A 23,161-nucleotide genomic window follows, 5' to 3' on the forward strand; every position below is an offset into this window, starting at 1 on the left:
TGTTTTCTAGTAATGGGTGGGGGACCATTGGCAGTTTGGCCCTCAGCCTCCCCTCGCTGGTGGGCCTCAGGGTTGGAGTCCAGTTTCTGAGTCCTCTCCTCTCCCCAGTGGCCAGTGAGGGACTGGTTAAGTTGATTTTAAAAGGATCATTATCGTTAGGGTGCTGGGCCACCAGGCGAGGCCTAGACCATTTCCTGCTGGAGGTGAGGATCTGGGACTGACTGGGAATCATCTGATAAATCCACACAATCTATCATCACTGTTACCTGGAGATGACATGCTTACATGTTTAGAGCTCCAAGGAAACAAAGTTAACATTTCTGATTTGTCTAACTTTTATGTAACTAACTTGTAAGTATCTCAGGGTCGGAAAGCTCACATATTATTATTATTATTATTATTTTTTTTTTCTCTTCTCTTATCTAATTATTATTATTTTTTTCTCTTTTTTAGATATTAACAATAGGTTAAATGTTGTGTGTTGTGTAGGTTAAGTGTTGTACATAGAGAGCTAAGGGACCAAAGTCAAATTCCTCGTTTGTTCGCAAACCTGGCCAATAAAGCTGAATCTGAATCTGAATCTGAATCTGAATTTCCCCCCAAAACCAAATATCCCCAGTACAGTAGGACTGGATGTCAGCTATTCTGTCACCAGAGGAGTTTATGAAAAGAAGTGTTGCATCTCGAAGAAGTACAATACACTTTATGCCATTTACGTTTACATTACACTTTAACAACTTCACAACTGTTGCAGATAACTTTATGCCAAAATAGGATTCTGGTCACATACTACATACTCCTTTATGTATACGTGTTCTGTTTGACTTGGTATGTTTGCCATGGTATGATTTGAGAAGTCACTTTAGCGGCAGATGACCACTGACAAACTCAATAAAGCTGTTTCTCTTGATGTTGGTTTCTTTCCCAATGTCAATACAGTCAGAATGACTCCACAGCGGCTGTAACTAATTTGGTAACTCTCAGGTTCAAATACAATATATATTTATATTCATCCTTGCATTTCAGTTGAGAAAACAGATCTTTGGGATCAGTTCTATTATGTACCTGCCTCCCTCACTACACTCCAGTATACAAGCGCCCATATCTCAATGCCCATCTCTGAACAGCAACATACACAAACCTAAGCACTTGGCTAACTCTCCGTAATGTAAGTTTTGCAGTTATTCATTCAATAAAACAAAAAATGTAATGCTATTTTGTTAACAAAATAGATGAAACCTGTCTGTGTCTGTTGAAGCACGAATGATGATCTTTTAATAAATGAATGTCATTCTTGCATACATCTTTGCAGCTTGTGTAATCAACGCTACGTATGTGTCTATGGCATTCAAATGATCTTGGCCTAAATCCATCTTGCTCTTTTGTGTTTCTCCTTATAATCATCTGATAAATAAATATATAGCCTTCTGGCTCTATGTAATCTGAAGCAGGTTCACCCTCTGACCACACCTGCTGCTGTTGCTGGGGTTCACTGTTCATTGAGGCTTCACCGCCACTGCAGAGGAACAGGGATCTGCCACTGAGCATGCCCAGTGCAATCTGGAGCCTGTAGATCCAGTGCACGTGCAGGGGAGGAGGAGGAGAATAGACAGTGGGGATCTCTGTTGGAGCTCTGAGGTGGAAGGATGCACGTTGGAGGCAACATAGACACACAGGGATATGAAGGACACATTGACGGACTGGTTGATGTATTCCTCGGATATATTTGAAGGGTAACCTTTGTTCGTAGAGAGACGGTGAGATCAGAAAAAAAAATCTGATGGTATTAGTCACACCATACCTTCTAGTTCTTATTTCAGTGCAGTAACTATCGCAGAAATGATTGTCCTGCCTCTATCTGTGCAGTGCAGGTAGTGGTGAGACTGTCATTGTTCTGGTTCAGGAGTTTGGTCATCGACAGCGACACCGGGACAGCTTGGAGAGAATGTATGCCTTCTACTCCCTGTTAGTGTACATCTTCTACACGGTATTCAAGAAGGAGGATGAGGAGGAGGAGGAAGGTGCCTTAGAGGTAAGTGTAGACACATTTAACATGTCTTGTGTCTGGGGTTCCAATTCCATTCAATTTTATTTCTATGTACCTGTAACTGTTAAAAACAAAATGGTCTTTAAAGAGGCAGCCTGTCTTTATCATGCATTCATACAATATTGGATTGGGTATTGCTAAGGTATTGCTGCATGTGTGTGCTGCGTGTTTCTGCTGTGTTGTGGGATTTTCAGTGTGAAGGTAAATATTTTCATCATGTATCACTGTCTCGCGCTCATGCCATGAGCAGGAGCCAGCACATGTTTCCATGGAAACAGTCAGTAGGAGGAGAGATGGCCACGCCCCCAAGAAGAAGAAACAGGCTTGTGCTAGGCTTAGCGATTCCAGTGAGTGCTCCACTACTGTTGTATTTACTCTCCGAATTAGTATGGTAAATTTGTCTGGTAAAATATAACTTATACACTTTCAAATTCAAATTCCTCGCATAGATTATGAATTATGATTTTCTGCTCAGGCAGCGACAGCGATCGGCTGTCTCCAAGTGAAGACGATGAGGAAGCTGCTCTAGACATCCCAGCATGCACTCCTCTTGCTGCCTTTATGTCTTTCAAGCAAGAGTCTGAGAAGAGGAGGGTGTCACAAGTGCAAGTAGACACAACAGCAAAGGTGTCAAGCCAGTAGAAACAATCAATGTCACTGTGACTCCCAACACAACAATAGTCATGCATGAATAAACAAAACCCACAAAAAATCTGGTTGAGCTTCACAGCCGAGGGAATGTGTATTTATTAAACATGGTCTCCCCTCCCCCGCCCAGATGGCAGAGTCTCCCCTTGTGGCGGTCATGTCCCACCTGATGAGCTTCCTGGAGCAGTACTCCCACTTCCAGCAGCTCCAGCAGCAGGTGGACCAGTACCGGGTTCAGCTGAAGAGGCACCGGGTCCATCACCGCCGGCAGATGAAGGTTCTGCGCGCCTCCTACCGCGAGCGCCTCAACGACAAGAACAGCATCATCTGTAGCCTGGAGGAGGCCGTCAGCCAGCCGCACACACTAAGCCCCCTGACCCCCTCGGAGGGTGAGTGGAGAAAGGAGGGAGGAAGAAGAGAGATAAGAGCTTGAGGTTATGTGTGTGACAATTAAGGAAGAAGGTGGGGGAGGAAGGGTGTGTGTAGCGAAATGGGGGACGGCTACAGAATAGTAAAGGCTCACGGAGAGTTTATTTACCATGAAGCTGTTGGTGATATTTCGTTGAGGATAAGAGAAAACACACTATGAGTAGTAAAAGAGGACATTAAGGGGGAGCCAGAGGAAAAATATGTGCTTCTGTTCAGGAAATCCATGCAGATAAAGCACTGTATTTTTTGCATATGTTATAGCGTTTTAAATCTATAGAAACTAGCCTACATTCAGAATCCAAACCAAAGCTTGTAGTTTCTAACTGGTTTGATTTGTTGTTTCTGCATTGGGTTTGGAAAGAGAGAAGCAAATCATTTAAGGGTCATCACAGCCCTGGAATTAATCTGCCTGAACCAGACTGATTCATGGGGCTGCTGGTTTAAATCAACTCACCTTTTCCATTGACCACACCAATCTATTGAACGCTTTTGTAGTCCTCTGAAGCCTTAGATGTTGAGGGACTTGCCCATTTTACGCCTTTTGAATGGATACAGTGACATGACATCCATTAGCCAATATAAATGCTGCATGCTTTCCAGGTAAGCAGACAGTTGATTGTTTGCTGGTCCATCAAGTGAAGGCCATACTGTTTCTCATTCATGTGAGTAAGATAAAGATAGTTGAGAGGCGCTCGGTTGACCATAAATAAAACATCCACCAGTAGGTTGCTTTGTTCCCCTAGCTTTGCACTTACAAGCTCTGGCACAGCGGCCATGACACGTGCACTAATGTCGCACTATTAATAGCCCTAGTTGCACGTCCTGGTGTTACGGAGGTAAGAGTATGGAATGCTGTGGTTGTTTACTGCGATATGTCTTTGGGATTTAGACAAGATGCAGGGAGTTTCTGGTCAGCATTGAGAACATTTAGCTGCCTTGGATCTATTTTTTGCTTTGTTGAGTAGAATTATCTCAATATATCTTCTAGATTCTATCAATAACATTGTTTTACTTTTACCTTGTGCAATAAGTCGTGATTTGTACGATTATGCATACTGATTTCCCTACCACTTTCTCCTGCAAACATGTTTTTCATCTCTGGCCATGACACAGAAAAAGAAGCATCCTCCCCTCCTCCAGCTCACAAGCCATTTAGCATCTCCTTCTATTCCCTGTCTGCTTCCCTCCTGCACCGCATAGACAATGCAAACCTGACATTTGCTGTGGATGAGATTAACATAAAGCCTTTTGTAGACAATCCAATGTGACAGAGCCCAATAAATCAGAGGAGAGGAAACTGATTCCGATTAAATTGAGAGGGTTGCCAAGTCATCTTAAGATTCATATGCAACATGAATGGTAGGGTAGCAAATCATTTCCTCTCCTAAATATAAATTGTGGCCAACCACTTCCATCCTGAAGAATGGGTGAAGCTACACCTCCCCACATTTAGGGGGGAGGTTTCCTTACCCCCTAAGGGAACATGTTTACTTCAGAGGCTTTGAGCAGAGACCATGCCCACTAGGTCTAGTTCTAGGTGGATCTAGGTTGATACAATGCCCACTATGTCTAGAAGGATCTAGGTTGATACCATGCCCAATATGTCTAGGTGGATCTAGGTAGAAACCATGCCCACCATGCTGTCATGATATCCCTGCTGACTGATGAGGGCCAGCAGTATAGATCGGGGTTGCCAGGGTAAGGATGAAGGTGGCGATGATGTTGATGATAACGAGGATGATGGTGGTGATGATACAAACTAGGATGTTGTGATGGATTCCTCCCCAGATGAGAGCAGCATTTCTTCAGGTGGTCTTGTGGGGGTCCAAAGCCTGGTGGAGTCTCTGTATGGGCTCCAGGGGGAGAGGAGCAGGCTGAGGGGAGAGCTGCGTCTGATGCACTCCCAGCTGGAGGACAAGGAGCAGGACAGGAACTCACGCATCCTGGCCTTCCAGCAGCAGGTGGGTGACATGTTGTCAATATCCTCATTAGGTGAGTGCTGCATGCAGCGCTCAACTATTGTTCTTTATAAGTTTTATTTTTTCTTTCTTCGTTTCCTCTTTATTATTCTCTACAAACTTGGGGACCTATTTCCTTCTTCAATTCTTCACGTAGAGACACCATTCAAATTTTAAAATGTTCAGATAGCTGGGAATCGCGCGCTTCTTTTCCTTATCTTACCTTCTTAACCACTGCTAGAGTACGATCAGAAAGTAAGAATGAGGGAAACTTTTGATTCAGATCCTTAGTTTTAGCAATCATAATAACGCTCTTCTTAGGATTGAACTTAATGTCATATTGAACTTCGTAGCTAGAGCAAACTTTAAGCAGTTACTGTAGCCCAGCACTATATGGAGACATGATGACCAAATCATCAGCGTATATGAGGTGGTTGATAAGACTCTCTCCCACCATACATCCAGTCTTACACTCTTTAAGCTTCTTAGAAAGATCATCCATATAGACATTGTAGAAGACAGGTGACAAGATGCCACCCTGTCTCAATCCATTATTGGCTTGAAAGGGTGCAGATAAACTACTGCCCCATCTAATTTGCATGGTTTGTTGTGTGTACCAGAACTGCAAAGTCCTTATCAGGTAAGGTGGAACCCCTCGCTCTTGGAGTTTGACAAACAATTTACCATGGTTAATCCTATCAAATGCTTTTGATGCATCTAAGAAGCACATAAAAATAGTAGAGTTCTGTCATCTGTATTTACTTATGACTTCTTTAAGTGCATATATACAATGATCTGTTCCAAGTTTACTTTTAAAACCAAACTGGTTGTCAGTGGTTTCCACATGCTCACTAAGCCTTTCTAAATAATTATTTCTAAAACTTTAGACAGTATGCTAGCCAGAGCAATTGGCCTGCAGTTTTCTATACTGGAGATTTTCCCAGTTTTGACTTTGACCACTGGCACTGACAATACAACATTGCGTCAAGAAGTATGCCATGCATTATCAAACCAGTAAAACATAGCAAGCAAGACAGGTATTCTACCACAAGCATGTTTTAGATATTCTGCTGTTATCTGGTCCAGACCACATGCTTTGTTCATAGTCAGTTTCTCAATGGCATAGCACACCTCATCAGGTCTAATAATCACCCTATCATTAATAATAACTTTTCCAGCATTCAATTCCTCACTCTTAATACAATTAAAAATGTCACTATAATGTTTGCCCCCAAGTTCTGCAATATTTTCAGATCCAGTGATCCCAGCAATACTAGACGGCAAGGGCAACTTACTGTTATTTATAACCTTAATTTCTTTCCAGAAATCATTGGCATTATTCTGCTGAAGCTTTTTGGCCATGGAGTTAGCCCTCATAGCCTGCTCGTTTCTTTTAATAAAGCGTACAGCATATCATTGAATCTTGCATTTGCCTGTTTCTCACGCTCACATTCAGGCCCATGTCTTGCTTTCCCTGATAACACCCAGGTTTTAAAAGCTTCTTTGGCCTCTGCATGGAGTTCAGACACATATTCATTCCATCCTGGTCTGACATTATGTTGTTTACCACTCTTATTGCAGAAAAGCTTACCACTACGAATAAGACAGTTGACAATCTTCTCATATGTTATACACAGATCTTTACTATGATTCTTGTTCTTACAGTTAATGTTATCACATAGGAAAACATCAGAAGCAGGGCTTGAAAACAAAATTATTTTTCAATCGTTCCGCTCCGAACGGAACCGGTATATTTAACGTTTTCGTTCTTGCGTTCCGCCACCAACATATCGTTCCTGAACCGGTTCGGAACGTAAAATAACGTTCGTTCTTAACGTTCCGGCAGTGTTATTGTGCCTAGTCTATTTTTGTGGTCGATAAAAGGGTGACCAGATGTGTCGCTTTGTGCGGGACAGTCCCGCATTTCCATTACTTTGTACACGTCACGCAAATTGAGACGTTGTCCCGCATTGTTATTAGGGCTGGCCCGAATTATTCGAATATTCAAATACTCGTTGGGAAAATTAGTATTCAAAGCTTAAATCAGTATTCGGAGCTTCGTTGTTTCACGTAGGGCATACGTGACGTTACCAGAGCGACAATTATATTATATTATATACTATCATATAAAGAGCTATGGGAGTCGCAAACGGCAACAATCACTTTATCCTCCATGCTGCAGTTCACCCCTGACTGCACTGCACTGAGTTGGCCGGTTGAACGCTGATTGGCTGTTTCGTTACACATGTCACTCAGTGGCCACGCTGTTGAACGCCGATTGGCTGTCATCACGCGAATGTCGCGTCAAAGTTTAAATATTTTTAAAGATTGATAGATTGCGGGGAACATAGGCCCCACTTTTCCGAAAAAGGGTCCTATGCTCCCCGGTATGTATGGCTACAGGGGAACATAGGACCCTTTTTGGGAAAAACGGGGAACATAGGACCCGGGGAACATAGGACCCGGGGAACATAGGGATGACCCCGTGAAATGCTAACCTTAGCTTAGTTGTTTGTTTACGTTCGCTGTACAGAGCCGCGCAAATCAACTGTGACTGGCTTGCTGCAGAGCGTGAGCGTCTTGCGAATACCCGGTCAATATAATGGATATAATTTGGACATATAAGACAATCAATATTCGGTATTTGTTATGGATTTATTGTACAAATTCCCTGAAAAGATGCACGTTCCAGAATTAATTGAAAAGCTCCCGTAAGGGCTGAGATGGCAGAGGACAGCTGATTTGGTACGGAACAACAGCTGTTTGCTACCACGGGGAAAAACTAAGTAATGGTGTGTTCGAGTATTCTCTGCGAACCGACTCGGATCTCGGATCTGATGCCACGCCCACACTTCAAGCGTTTTATTATTTCGCTCGGTCGTTGGAGGAAAACATGGACGCCACCCGGAAAGCTGTTGTCGCGGTAGCATTGGCAGAGGACCAGGCGATCCAATATAAGTAGGCTATAGGCCATAGTCAAGTCAAGTCAAGTTTATTTATATAGCACATTTAAAACAACAGTAGTTGACCAAAGTGCTGTACACAAATACAATATATTTGTGTACATAGGCAGAGATACGGACGCAGTAAGGTATTGCAGTAATACGAGTGATTGAAATTACCATTTAAACCACCAAAGTGGTCCAAGCACAATGAAAACAGTTCATACTTCAAGTCACAATGGGCGCAGCCATCTTGAATTCTGTCTCGGAATTTCGCTCGGTCACCACTGAGTTCAACCGAGATGGCGAGATCGCCGTCCGAGGAAAAGGGGCGTGTTTGTGCGTGTCGCTAGGCAACGTCCTCGGACCTCCGAGACGGATGGATATTAAACGCACCATAACTCCAACTTACTTAGGCCTACTAATTAACGTTCAAAAGCTATTACATCTTCAACAAAATATGCAGATACTGTAAAAATCGGTTCCAGGGATTATATAGGGTTTATTAATGTGGTTTTTGATGGTGTGTTTTTCTGGAATGAGTATTCGAATATTCGCTCGGAAAAACCAACGAGTATTCGAAGGCTGAAAAATGGCATTCGGGCCAGCCCTAATTGTTATTGACAGTCAGACTCGATTTTTGAAATAAGTGTTTTATACTCTGGCATTTATCAAATAGCTGTGGGTAGACAGCAGTGAGGGCTGTCATCAGGGAGCGGGCGGGCTGACTGATCATGTCAATGAAACTTGGACGCGGACGCAGGTTAAGGGTAAGCCCACCAACAAGAAACAATGCAAAGGCGATATAATGGACTGGGTTCATTTATCTCACGTTACCTTTGTCGAAGATAGAGCTCAGTGCAACTGTTGCTTCCAAATCGCCTCTCGCCAGGGTGGTGGTGGGAATTTGTGACAACTGAGATAGCGGGCGGCGAAGTTAACGCGGCAACCGGAAATATTTTTATTTTTTCATGAAATAGGCTATTCTTTTGTGAAATTTTATAGGCATGAGAGAACGAAAAAAAACGTTATTAACCGGTTTGGGGGATTTCAGAATAACGTTTCTGTTCCGGAACAGTTGAAGACCATTTGGTTTTCGTTATTATGGATTATTGATTATAATTATTATGGATTATTTTGGACAATGAATGAGGTATTAATACCAATACTCTTTGGCTGGGACGATGTCAACATTGGGTATATGGAGCAGAACATAGTGGGTCATATGTCAACGTTTTTTGTATGCATTTTATTCATTAGTAAGCTACATGGATATGCCATCTTTCAGAACCTTTCATTACCTGCACTAAAGAGAATAAAAGAGCGCATCCTCATTGTTTCATTGTGGTCGTAGGTGTTGTTGTTGGTGCTGAGTTACCACTGAAATCAGTGGGTCAGTGGGTGGGATCGGTCGTCAAGATGGCGGCGCAAAGCTACTGTGACGTCACGTGAACCTTATGAATTGTTCTTCATAAGTTGTGTTTGTTTGTTTGAACTCTGTCCAAATCCCTTCACTAGATTTAAGCCATTTAACATTTATTGTTAAATGTATTTAACAGTCTTAATCTACAGTCAGGTCCATAAATGTTGGGACATCGACACAATTCTAATCTTTTTGGCTCTATACACCACCACAATGGATTTGAAATTAAACGAACAAGATTTGCTTTAACTGCAGACTTTCAGCTTTAATTTGGGGGTATTTACATCCAAATCAGGTGAATACAACAGTTTGTATATGTGCCTCCCACTTTTTAAGGGACCAAGAGTAATGGGACAATTGGCTGCTCAGCTGTTCCATTGCTTGGTGTGTGTTATTCCCTCGTTATCCCATTTACAAGGAGCAGATAAAAGGTCTAAGAGTTCATTTCAAGTGTGCTATTTGCATTTGGAATCTGTTGCTGTCAACTCTCAATATGAGATCCAAAGAGCTGTCACCATCAGTGAAGCAAGCCATCATTAGGCTGAAAAATCTAAACAAACCCATCAGAGAGATATCTAAAACATTAGATGTTGCCAAATCAACTGTTTGGAACATTCTTAAAAAGAAAGAACGCACCGGTGAGCTCAGCAACACCAAAAGACCCGGAAGACCACGGATAACAACTGTGGTGGATGACCGAAGAACAGTTGGCCAGATCAAGAACATTCTCCAGGAGGTAGGTGTCTGTGTGTCAAAGTCAACAATCAAGAGAAGACTTCACCAGAGTGAATACAGAGGGTTCACCACAAGATGTAAACCATTGGTGAGCCTCAAAATCAGGAAGGCCAGATTAGAGTTTGCCAAACAACGTCTAAAAAAGCCTTCACAGTTCTGGAACAACATCCTATGGACAGATGAGACAAAGGAAAGGAACTGCTCATGATCGAAAGTATACCACATCATCAGTGAAGCATGGTGGTGGTAGTTACATGGCGTGGGCATGTATGGCTGCCAATGGAACTGGTTCCCTTGTATTTATTGATGATGTGACTGCTGACAAAAGCAGCAGGATGAATTCTGAAGTGTTTCGGGCAATATTATCTGCTCATATTCAGCCAAATGTTTCAGAACTCATTGGACGGCACTTCACAATGCAGATGGACAATGACCCGAAGCATACTGCAAAAGCAACCAAAGAGTTTTTTAAGGGAAAGAAGTGAAATGTTATGCAATGGCCAAGTCAATCACTTGACCTGAATCCGATTGAGCATGCATTTCACTTGCTGAAGACCAAACTGAAGGGAAAATGCCCCAAGAACAAGCAGGAACTGAAGACAGTTGCAGTCGTGGCCTGGCAGTGCATCACCAGGGATGAAACCCAGCGTCTGGTGATGTCTGCATTCCAGACTTCAGGCTGTAATTGACTGCAAATGATTTGCAACCAAGTATTAAAAAGTGAAAGTTTGATTTATGATTGTTAATTTGTCCCATTACTTTTGGTCCCTTAAAAAGTGGGAGGCATGTATACAAACTGTTGTTATTCCTACACCATTCACCTGATTTGGATGTTAATATCCTCAAATTAAAGCTGAAAGTCTGCAGTTAAAGCACATCTTGTTCGTTTCATTTCAAATCCATTGTGGTGGTGTATAGAGCCAAAAAGATGTCCCAATACTTATGGACCCGACTGTATGTGGCTTTATTAAAAAATATTTTCAACCTCTTTGTAGTACAGCACTCGCCCCAATTTCTGCAGGAAATGCATTTTCTAGTTCTCAATGACCTACAATAACACCCACCTTTCCAAAATCGGATGTTATAATATTGAAAATACATATTCTAATCATATTTTTATGGCGTAACAAAAACATATTTTAATTCTGTGATTTGCTTTATTTTCAATGCCTGAAAGGATGGTGGATAGTTTGTATTTTTATATAAAGTAGAGAATATAATAACCTGTTATATTTGCTCATTGTTATCAGATTATTATATTAACCCTAACCCTAATATCATATGCATTGAGCTATAAAACACAGATTCAAAGTGTGAAAGTAAGACTTAAATATTTTCATTAATTAATATGAACATATTAATGTGTCAACATTGTTCGTACCTCTGATTTCTCCCAGATTGACGATCTGAAGGGTGGTATTGAGGAGCGTGAAGAAGAGCTGTCCAGGCTGAGAGCTGCCTCAGTGAGTCCTCAACACTATTGTCCCTCTTCAGCACCATCAGTATTGGATGGGCTCCCCCCCTCTGCTAGTCATCAATAAACCTGCCACAATGCATTTTCTTTTTCTGAGTCCACAGTACTCTGGTAAAGTCTCCAAACGCCAGAGTAGATGAATCAAAGCTTTCTGTTTGTTTATAAATGGGCTTTGCATTAACATTGCATATGCATCTGTACACATTCTCCTTGTTTGACGTCTTCAGGGGGCCACCGACTCTGAGAAGAGAGTGCTGTGTCTCTCGGTGGAAAACGACAGTCTGAAGCAGAGCCTGAGTGTGACTCAAGGCCTCCTGCAGCAGCTGTCTGCCATCCCCTCCCAGTCCAGCAACATGCTCCTGAAGGTGATAACACACACTCAGGAGGTGAACACACTAGCACCACCTGAGTTTACAGATGTGATGTATCCATGTTTTATTATAATTTATGGTATAGCAGCATCACAGTGTTCTTATGATTTTTGTGTTACAAAGTACTATGTATTATCGATACAAAAACCCACACTAAAACAAATGTTTATCCGCTCCCAGGAGAACGAGAGCCTGCGCGGCCGCATCCAGCAGCTGGAGACCAGCCTGCAGGAGCGGGCAGAGCAGCTCTCCCACCTGGAGAGGCAGAGCGAGAAGGGCGAGTGGAGGAGAGGAGAGGAGCTGAGGAAGCGCGAAGATAGAGTGAGGGAGCTTCAGCTGGAGCTGGACAGAGAGCGAGGCAAGGAGCCTTTGGTTAAGGTTAGTCATGATCTGTGCGAACTTTCCAGAGCTTTTTGTGTCTCTATGTTATCCATGAATCCTTGGATGTGTCCCTCTGGCCAGAAAAAACACCTGCAATAATCCCAGTTCCATTAGCATCCTCAATATCAAAATAATCAAACATTATCAGTGTTGCACGCATGCCACTTTTTTCCTATACTGGTTGATCTATATATCATTGTTTTGTTTTGTTTGTTTTATGTGAGTCAGTGTTGATGGACAATAAAGTAATCAAACCTAAACGTTGAAATGTAGTACGTAACCCAGACGGTTGAGGTGGAGTCCCCCTCCTCGGTGAAGCAGCTGTCGAAGGCCAAGCAGAAGAACAAGCTCCTGTCTGAGAAGCTGTCCATTCAGGATCAACGATGCAAACACTTGGAGGAGCAGATCCGAAAGTCTGACGAATACAGCTGTAATCTGCAGCACAAGGTACCAGGAGAGGCCTGAATGTTGTTGTTGTTAACGGGTTTTAACAGAGAACACTGTCATGGTGATTATGCATAGGATTAATGAGCCGGCAGTGGAACTGTTGATGACAAAAAGATTCCCAATATTGAGATTTGTTTTACTTAAATTATATTTCCAGTTCTGGAAACATCTTATATAACTGTATACTGTAACTGTTCAATCATTTTTCCTTATGTTTTAGAATGATTAAATTAGTGCTCAATTAATGTATTTTAGCCTTTAGCTCTTACAAGTCATAATTTCATTACCTTTATAAAAAAAAAGACGATCAACAAAAAGCCCAAAAGGTAGAATTGATCACAAGCATCAATATCATATTAATTGATACCAGGAATGGGTCCATTTATGCATGCATGAAATTAGATATAAATGACTGATGAAGGATTGCCTCCTGGATATTCCCAGATCGCTGCGTACGAGAGGGAGATCAGTGCGCTGAGGCAGGAGCTGCTGACAGAGATCGGCCACCTGGAGGAGAAGAAGGAGGAGGCTGTGAAAGCCGCCTCCTCCTGCTCAACAGAGCACTTCCACAGCCTGCAGGAGCAGTTCTTCAGTGAGTTACTGTGGAATCAGAATAAAAAGGGAAATGGATCATCTTTATTGGTTCATCTTTGTATCTAACGTTAACAGATTAACCTGTAGTATTTAACCACTTACCCATTTTGATAATGTAACAAATCTCTGAGCACATAAAATAATAACATTTTGACTATAATTTTACAACGTATGACATTCGTTCACCACAAATGACTCTTAAAAGCAGTGCCAACATTTAAATATTTTTTAATCATTCAGCAAACAAAAGGCAACAGGCTGATTATTATTTAGGGGGCCACTCAATGACATGCAGAAGCGTCATCAACACGCCCACTGAAATGGTGTGAGAAACACAGACTACTCCTCATTCACATGTAAGGTAATTTACATTTCCTACGGAGAAAATACTACCTCAGGGGTAGTATTATTCAGGAGATTTTCAGGGTACAAATGTCAGGATATGTTGTTAACACACACGGCCCATCTGGGGCCGTATTCACAAAGCGTTTTATCTTACCGCTAGGAGTGCTCCTAACTCGCGCTAAAACATTTTACGTAGGAGTTTTTTCTTAAAAGTTATTCACAAAGCCGCTGAGACCTAGGCTGTTTCCCAAAGTGAAGGCTGCAGCCTTGCTAGGACGCGTCCTTGCTAGTCGCGTCCTATGGAGATGAGACTAGAGTGCTAGCTCGAGTGCTTCCTAGCGTTTGTAACGTCGGACTTTGGGAACGACTTGGTAGTGTGGAAGCGCTTCCGCTTCCGCTTTTTAATGCTGCGTGTCCGCTTGTAAACACATGTGTGCTTATGAATAAAACATGGCAGCAATCAAGCTGGTCGATATTTATTTGACTTTTGTCTGTTATGAATGCGGTCATGTCTCCTTCGCATAGAGCCTCTTTGGGGAAGTCACAAAAGCTTTGTTGTGGTTGATCGAATTGTCTTTATTAAAAGGAAAATCCATTCAATTTTTATAAAACTAAGTGAAATTGTAGAGAACTTAATTCATGCATCATATTTACAGTACGGTTGATTACTATTATGCAGGCAAAAAAAGACAAAAGACAAAGAAAGAGATGATAAACGTTTATTTATTTGGATATATTATTTAACTGATCTGATTCATTCATTCATATATGCCTACAATCTACCAGTGCTTTGAACACATAAGTATATCATATAAAATACAATTATATACGTTCATTAAAAATTACAAACATTGCAAATGATCGGTTGTGCATTAATTTTAATTAATCATTAAGTTGCAAAAACGTTTGAAAAGTGGCACAGGTCTTTAGGCTTGATTATTTGCATTAACATGATGAATCTATAAAAAGCAATACGGCACAAAATATTTCTGAAAACTAATATAACTTCACTTCGTTTGAACGTGTACTGCTCTGCCATTTTCAAGAACCCGCCCAGTGAACGCAGAGGATTGTGGGTAGTTTTGGCTCGTCTAGGATGCAGCGATGCATCCTTGAAAAATCTCGGAATTCTCAAAAACAAAGGACGCAAAAATGGCGCGGCTTTCGAGTGTCCTCAACATTGGAACAGTGCTTGTCGGCGTTCTATGACGTAGCGTCCTTAAAAGGGCGGCCGTTGAGCATGCTTCCTTGACATTGGGAAACAGCCCTACTCTTACTAAGGATGAATCACAAACTAAGAGTGACGCGCCGTTGCTATGGATTACGTCAATTCTCGTGCACGAGTTTAGAAGCGGTCAGTTCGGTGATTGGTTGTTCAGACGAGCCCACTAAATCACCGAAAAACAAGGAAATAGCCTAGGCTAGAAATGAATTCCTATTTAGTAGTTATAGTGCAGTTAGCAGAATACACGCATGATGACAATTTTGTGCACACCACGATACTGACGTTGTAGCCTGCACGTTCAAGAGAGAGAGAAAGCAAACAATAAAAATACGTAAAATTGAAAAGAAAATAAATGTTATGAACTACACAAGTGTTGACTGATTCGTGCCAAGGTGTTTACCTAAAATGTGTATTCAAAGTGATCCCTAAATGCCAGTCCACTCGGTTCCACACGGCCAAATTCATTGTCATGTCATCATCATCATCATCATCATCATCGTCTGGCTGTGGAATGTTCCTCCGCTTGCAGAGGTTGTGTAGAATGGCACATACAGTGATTTCTGTGCTTGCCCTCTCTGGGGTGAGGCGTATTTCGCCGTGGAGGACATGAAACCGACGTTTCATCTGCCCAATTTCTCTCTCCACAACATTTCGTGTATGTTTGTGTGCTCTAGCATATATGGAGGAAAACAGTAAACAATAATAAATATGGATTCAACAAATAAAAGGCGTCAAAGAGCCAATACGATGTGTTTTACGCATATATGACTAAGCGTAATCTGCGTAATCACTTATATGTTATACAACTGTGCTCCCGGTTGTGGATTGAGGTAGGGTGTCAAGAGCCACGTCTTGCAGGGATAGCCACTGTCACCCAGCAAGTGACACCCAACTGGTACTACATCTCAAAAACCTGCCTCAGACCGCTCCCCATTAAAATGCGCGAATCATGGGTAGCTCCAGGCCACTTTGCAACAACATCCAGTAGGCTTTGTTAAAATTTGCATCAAAAACAACCTGCGTGTTGATGGAATGCACTTTCTTCCTATTGAAGAACACGTCCTCATCATTTGATGGCGCAATTATTTTTATGTGCGTCCCGTCAATAGCACCGACCACACCGGGCATACCTGCAATTGCCATGAAGTTGGCTTTGATCCTGTGTAATTGTTGAATGTCCAAAGGAAACCGGATAAACTGTGGTCTAGAGAGCGCGTTGATTGTTTGATTTATGGCACGGCTGACTGATGGTTGCGATATTTTTAAATCGTCGGCATTGCAAAGTTGCATTTCCCCTGTTGCTAAATAACGTAGTGTGGCCGAACATTTTATTTCGGATCTAATGTGATTATTCCTGTTAGTCGGGGATGTTATTGCATGCCGCACTAACTCCACAACAAGTTTAATACCCTCACGATTTAGCCTAGGCCTATATCTCTTCATCAACTCAGTCTTCCATTGTCTCCAAAACATTTCGTCTCGCAGCCATTTTACGATTCTTTGTGAATAGGTCTTACTGAGTTAGGAGTCCCCTTGAGGACTTTTAAGCTCTCCTAGACTTAGGTGCTACTTTTAGGCCTAAAATACTTTGTGAATTGCTCTTAGTGCAAAAAGTTAGGAGTCCTAAATTTAAGAGTGACACGCCCATTATTTTTAGGAGTTAGGCCTACTCCTAAATTCGCCAGTTACTTTTAGCCCTAAGATCCTTTGTGAATACGGCCCCTGATCTTTTTTTTTATAAAAAAATAAATTGTATTTATTGAAATAATATAGGAAAATAAAAAGGCATAGAATAAAACACTGCATTGCCACTAAACATTAGTGCAAATAGGCCAAACTGATGTGTCCACCATAGACTATTCAATCCTCACACTCGTCTGCCCGCTGCGTTTGCTCTGGTCACTCCGCACTGTTTCGGCCCGTGGCAAAGCGGGTCATCCTCGCTGCTGTCCAAGGCATTTTGAGACGCAGCATTTATTTAATGCTCATATGACTGAAAAAAATGGTTATCTGAAAAAGTGTGAGGGGGAGCGGTGGTGCACTAAACTTGTTCTATGAGCAGCTGGATGTGAACAATGGTGTGAATACAACGATCGAGTTTCGACTGTGCGCGCATGCACAATATTGCATTGGTGTAATCGAGCTGCACTGCTATATAGTTTTTTTTATCAATGTAGCGAGTCAAGTGCAGGCTGAGTTTTTTTTTTCCAGCATCCCCTGCTGAGAATACGTTCCCGCGGCTATGCTCACACATACATACAAAACATAAGAAAAACAAAAACAATTAAAACAGTCCACAGGGGGGATATCAATATCACAAGACATTTGGGGAGGCTCAAGGAGAGGAGTAATATTAAGTTTGAGCAACAAAGTGTAGTCCTGTTATGGACTCTAGACGTATGCCTAAGTCACCATACTGTGTTATTTACATGATTTCGTTCCACGTTATAGGGACACTGTCTCTTTAAGATTTAGTGACTTCTGTGTTGATATGCCTGTCGGTGCGATGTTTGAATTAAACGGTTTTTATATGACAAAATGAACGACCCGCCGTTGCTTGTCGAGGTGAGAAATTGTCTCTTCTTCTTTCATCGCAATTTCTACAGTCTATAGACAGAACATGTTACCTGGGAGTTTGTCAACGGCAGAGCCGTTATGTTTAAAAACATAATGCGTTACCTGGGCGAGTGTGTCGCTGCGGTGTGTGCGTGTGTTCTTCCCTGGGCGTGTCTGTCGATGGCGGAGCAGTTATGTTTAAAAACATAACGTCTTACCCAGGGACGCGGGAAGTCAGTCCGAGTGGGGGGTGCTGAGAGAGAGTTTATATAATGACGTCATAATAAATGCTGCGCAACATCCAATGTTTACAGAGACGAGATGAAGGGTGAAGTCACATTCAGGGCTCCGCTCTGATAAACACTCTTCTGGTGTGTAAAAAGACTAACTCTGCCAACTAGCCACTGTTATTCACAAACGTTAGCAAGTAAACAATGTGGAAATTAGAGACAACTCGGCTGATACTGTGCTGAATTTCACACACTAACAACATGCCGACAAGCTGTTGCGGTCCGGGATTATACACAGCTTTATAACAAGGATTCGGGAGGTTATTTCTAAAGGTTTACAAAGGAAAGTAAAAGAAAGCCTTCATTTTCATCCAGACTTACGAGTTGTCTGATATGAGGAAAGTGACGATTTCTCCGTCAAGTCTGTCTTTTGCTATTTTTTTGGCAACCAGTTTACGTGCGGGATTCCAGAATCAAAACGATAACATTCAACCCGTCTATTAATATGGCCAGCAACATTTTACACCAGTTTTAGAATGTTTTGCACTACAACAGATGTTGAACACCAACATGCTTATGTAAAATCAGCATAGTTAGGCCCTAGTACCATATTCAGCTATGGACAGATTACATACGGAATGCAGGGAATTGGATGTCCGGCTGGTGTTTTGATCGCAAAGTTTTGCCTTCTTGGGGCCAAAAAAATTGGAAAATGCTTATTTTCTGTGACACATTGCACTTGTAACAAGCTTGACATTTCGAATTTTCCCGTCGCGCACATAGCATTGTTCTGCGTTCTGCGTCAGGCCTACGTCAACCTACACAGACAATGTCCTAAATAAAATGAAATGCTAATATGATAAATATAACAAAAAGGGTGGATGTCAATAATTTCATGAAAAATCATGTTGCATGATAAAATTATACTCTAAAAAAAATAATATTGATTTGTTCAGAAAACGTTCTCACTTGCAGTTACAGCCAGGGACCGCCAGGGGGGTGCTGTAGCACCCTAAGCACCCCCACTTCCCGCGTCCCTGGTCTTACCTGGGCAAGTGTCGTTGCGGTATGTGCGCGTGCGTGTGTGTTCTTACCTGCGAGTGTGTCGATGGCGGAGCAGTTATGTTTAAAAACATAACGTCTTACCTAGGCGAGTGTTGCTGTGGTGTGTGCGTGTGTGTTCTTACCTGCGCGTGTGTCGATGGCGGCGAGTGTCGCTGCTTTTGTCTTGACGTACGGTGTGTGCGCGTGCGTGTGTGTGCATTGCTGCGTGTGTGTTCGCTTTCGGGTATGTGTCGCTGCTTATGTCTTGACGTGTGGTGTATTTGCGTGCTTGTGCGGTGTGTATATGCATTGTGTTTGTGCGTGCTTGCGGTGTATGTATGCGTTAGCGCGTGCTGTGTGTGTGAGCTGCAGGCTGCTTGGCACATGAGTAACTTGAGTAACTGGTGCGATAGGCCTGGTATTATAGTAGTTAGATTAGAAGACACTGTGTTATCCACTCTGTGTATAGCTCGTATCTTCAACAAAGTCAATGCTGACTGAAATTACAACCCACAGCATCAAAAACCATACCTCATGAATCATACTGGCACCTGTTCTGTGTCTACGAGGTAGGACCCTGTAAAAGAATGTAATACTAAATGGGTTTCTTTGGGGCCGGTGTTGTTGGGTGCAGGCCTGCAGAAGCGACTGACCGCCCTCCCCCCAGCCCTGGGCTCCATGAAGACCGACTACGCGAGCCTCAGGAGCCAGGTCCGCAACTTCTCAGACTTTTATGGAGCGGCGATCAGCGATGCCAAGAAACAGGTCAGCAGGCCTGACATGAATGGCTAATGACATACTGACAGCTCTCATGGATTCTGTTTTGAGACAGCAATAAGAGTCATCTGTGCCCTTGATCGCAGATCAATGCAGCGATCCATGAGATGTCCGAAGCCAACAAAGACCTTATGGAGAAATACAGGAAGGAAGTGGCGCTGCGTAGGAAGTACCACGAACAACTGGTCGAGCTCAAAGGTAATGGCAGCAGACGGAGAGGACAAAGGGAAAACGGTTATTAGTGGGATTCTGCTTGGTTGGGTTCAGACCTGTTGTGGACAGAACGCTCACTAACCCTACTTCCAGGTAACATCCGCGTTCTGTGTCGTGTGAAGCCCGTGCTGAAGGAGGACCAGCAGGAGGGCCAGGCGGTGGTGGTCACCACAGACCCCAACAACGAGTCAGCCCTCTCGGTGATCAACAAGGGAAAGGCTCGCGCCTTTGAACTGGACAAGGTCTTCCACCCCCAGGCCACGCAAGAAGAGGTACCCATGTTGGAATGTCTGCAGAGATAATGGTGAAACTTCAGTCTCATTAGCTGCGTTTCCATCACCGTTTACTGATTCGATACTTCAAAGTTCACATCAAATCAGGGGGATGAAAACGCACCTATTGTTGGGTGGGGAGAATCACACACCCTGAGAGTTATCACCTGGAATGTATATCCTAATCTTGCCAAATTGTTTATTTATTTTTAACTTTAATTTACTTTTAATTTAATCATCTAGAAGTAGATGTATATAATCCTCACATAACTCTTGTTTTCCTCTCTGTCACTATCTTTTTCAATTAAGGTTTTCCAAGAGATTGGGCTTCTTGTGACCTCCTGCATCGATGGCTATCACGTGTGCATATTCGCCTATGGACAGACAGGCTCTGGGAAGACTTACACCATGGAGGTACTCTGCAGACATCAAGCTACCTCTCCATGTATTCAGTAGTTTAAAGCAATTCATGAATGAATGGCTGAACCCTCTCTTTTGGGGGGGCTTGATTTTCAGGGCTCAGTTGAGAATCCTGGCATCAACCAGCGGGCTCTGAAGCACCTCTTCAATGAAATAGAAGAGCGCAAGGACATGTGGTCTTACACCGTGAACGTCAGCTCTGTGGAGATCTACAACGAGCTGCTGAGGTAAAGGCACCCTCCTGTGAATAATGCCTTTCGTTTGGTTGGAACACAAGCCTACAGTGGTCGCATGTGTTGTTTTGGTCCACAGAGATCTGCTGAGCAAGGATGGAGAGAAATTGGACATCAAGATCAATCCTGATGGAACGGGGCAGCTGCATGTGCCAGGTCTCAGGGTCACGGAAGTCAAAGGCTTTCAACACATCAAGAAGGTGACAGACGTTTCTCCACTTTGATTGAATTCATCATTGGCTCAGTGACGTTAAGATGTTCATCAAACAGCAGCACAGGCCCAGTCATCCTGGGAATGCACTGTTCTCTCTGCTGCAGTCTGCACGCCGGGACAGCAAGATCAACAGACTAGAACATCATTTTTTATTTCAGATCATCTATTCTTCAATTTCTTTATTCACTTTTATTTTGTTGTGGCAATACATACAAATGGAGAATTATACTGCACTATGTTGCATCCGCAAACAATGTGATTTTTAAATTTCAAGTGAGCAGCCCAATACATTTTCTCTGGTGGTTCTCCAGGTCTTGGCCAAAGCCCGTCGGAACAGAATCACCTTTGGAACCAAGATGAACCAGCACAGCTCGCGCTCCCACGCCCTGCTCTGCATCACCGTGCACGGCACCGACCTGGCCAACGGCTCCAAAACCACAGGCGAGACCCCTGCTGCACGCGTGGCTTCTTACTAATCAGCGAACCATTAATTTTAACAAATTCTTGCATTAAATATTTTCATCCAGGATTTCCTTACCTTCCTTAACCTTCACACTCCCCTTTGTCTATAGGCAAGTTAAACCTTGTGGACCTGGCTGGATCGGAGAGGGTGTGGAAGTCTGGTGCAGAGGGGGAGAGGCTGAAAGAGGCCCAGAATATAAACCGCTCCCTGCTGGCACTTGGGGATGTGATCCAGGCTCTGAGAGGCAACCAAACCCACATCCCTTTCAGGAACTCCCGTCTCACTTATCTTCTGCAGGACTCCCTTGGGAAAGGCAACAAGACAGCCATGGTCGTCCAGGTTTGTGTTGAACCTCCAACCACCTTCCTGTATAGCATATTAACATCCATAATTTTCTTATGCATTATAATCAGTATTTCAATAATTTGATATTTTTCATCTTCTGTTAAAGGTGTCTGCTCTTGAGAGCAATGTGGGCGAGACCTTGTGCTCGCTCAAGTTTGCCCAGAAGGTGTGTAGGGTGGAACTTGGTCCTGCAGCCAGGAAGATTGAATCGGGTGCAGCCCAATGCGACTAGCATGTCACCATTTCCTTCAGGATGACAAGGGATGCAATGCCTTACAAAACAAGCCAGAGATGAAACATCAACCCACAGCCAGGCGCTAACAGCTGTGATGCTGAAAGAACGATTCAGCTAAAGGGCTATAACTGTGGAACTGTGCATGACACCAGAATCACACCTTGAGATTGGTAGTTTTTGTGTACTAGCTCTATATAATGATCGAATCAGCATGTAGTATTATTTCTTCAACTGCGGTGCCAAAACAATGTTTCTCTCTCTTTGAATAAGCTTTTCTTAAACCAAGCTGTGGTTTGGTGCAATTGAATCACAAGCAGTGAGAGGTTGCAAAAGTATTCCTCATTAACCAGTTAAGTGCTTATACAGGGATTCAGATTGGGAGAAAATACTCAATGAGTTAGTAAGGTGCAAACCATGAATCATTCAAATATACAGTATTAGGCTGGCTGTGGATTTTTTTATGTTGATCATTAATAGATCAGTGGGACATCGTTTCATAAGACTTGGATTTGGCCCATACCCCAGGGCAGACCTCAGCCTGGAGTCCACCAGACACCACCATAGTAACATTTAGTTATCGTTAAACACATCTTGCGTATGTGTTTTGTGAGCTTAACTTATACCACTGTTTTAGAGTATAGGTGCATAGAAGGAATATGGTTTTCCATCAACTGAATTATGGAATATTCTTCATTGACGCTTTCTTCTATGTACAGTGTAATTTTAGGTCTGGAAGGGCAGACACTCAATATGACCTCTGTTAAGTTAACATTTCGAAAGGAGTAGAATATATAGAGACGGGAAATTGCTGTATCTTCAATTACTATTGGTGCAATATTTATTTTATGGATGAGCAATGTAATTCAGAGTAGATATTGACTGCACTTTATGGTGAAATATTAATGTGATTTCTTTTTGCAACATAGGTGCTTACTGATACACTAGCGATAATCATACCAAAACATGTTATTTTAATCCCTTATAAGTATCCCAACATATCAGCTATAGCAAAGTCACTCGATTCATTTGAGTAGGGAGTAAGATGTGTTCCTTATTTCCTTCAACTACTGCGGAGTTGGAGGAAATAAAAAGGTCAAGAATTTAACCTATTACAATCTCAGGCAATAAAAAATGTGCAGA

The 23,161-nt window shown here is 42.6% G+C and overlaps 1 protein-coding gene across 2 annotated transcripts; it reads left to right on the forward strand.

The window, feature by feature from the left end:
- The first annotated feature begins 572 nt into the window (after positions 1-572).
- Positions 573-23,161, forward strand: si:ch211-257p13.3 (kinesin-like protein KIFC3). 2 transcript variants are annotated; one of them, XM_060052986.1, is made up of 20 exons: positions 573-1,757; positions 1,867-2,032; positions 2,298-2,394; positions 2,523-2,674; positions 2,826-3,084; positions 4,913-5,085; positions 11,580-11,645; positions 11,884-12,021; positions 12,208-12,405; positions 12,682-12,855; positions 13,300-13,447; positions 19,484-19,614; positions 19,713-19,824; positions 19,933-20,111; positions 20,421-20,525; positions 20,628-20,758; positions 20,844-20,964; positions 21,290-21,419; positions 21,551-21,780; positions 21,893-23,161. In XM_060052986.1, the coding sequence occupies exons 2-20, from the start codon at positions 1,946-1,948 to the stop codon at positions 22,016-22,018; spliced, it is 2,757 nt and encodes a 918-aa protein (XP_059908969.1). In that variant the 5' UTR covers positions 573-1,757; positions 1,867-1,945; the 3' UTR covers positions 22,019-23,161. The 2 variants fall into 2 exon arrangements, with proteins under 2 accessions (XP_059908969.1, XP_059908970.1); XM_060052987.1 differs by having other exon boundaries at positions 1,872-2,032.

Source organism: Gadus macrocephalus, chromosome 6, assembly GCF_031168955.1.
Source record: "Gadus macrocephalus chromosome 6, ASM3116895v1".
NCBI lineage: Eukaryota > Metazoa > Chordata > Actinopteri > Gadiformes > Gadidae > Gadus > Gadus macrocephalus.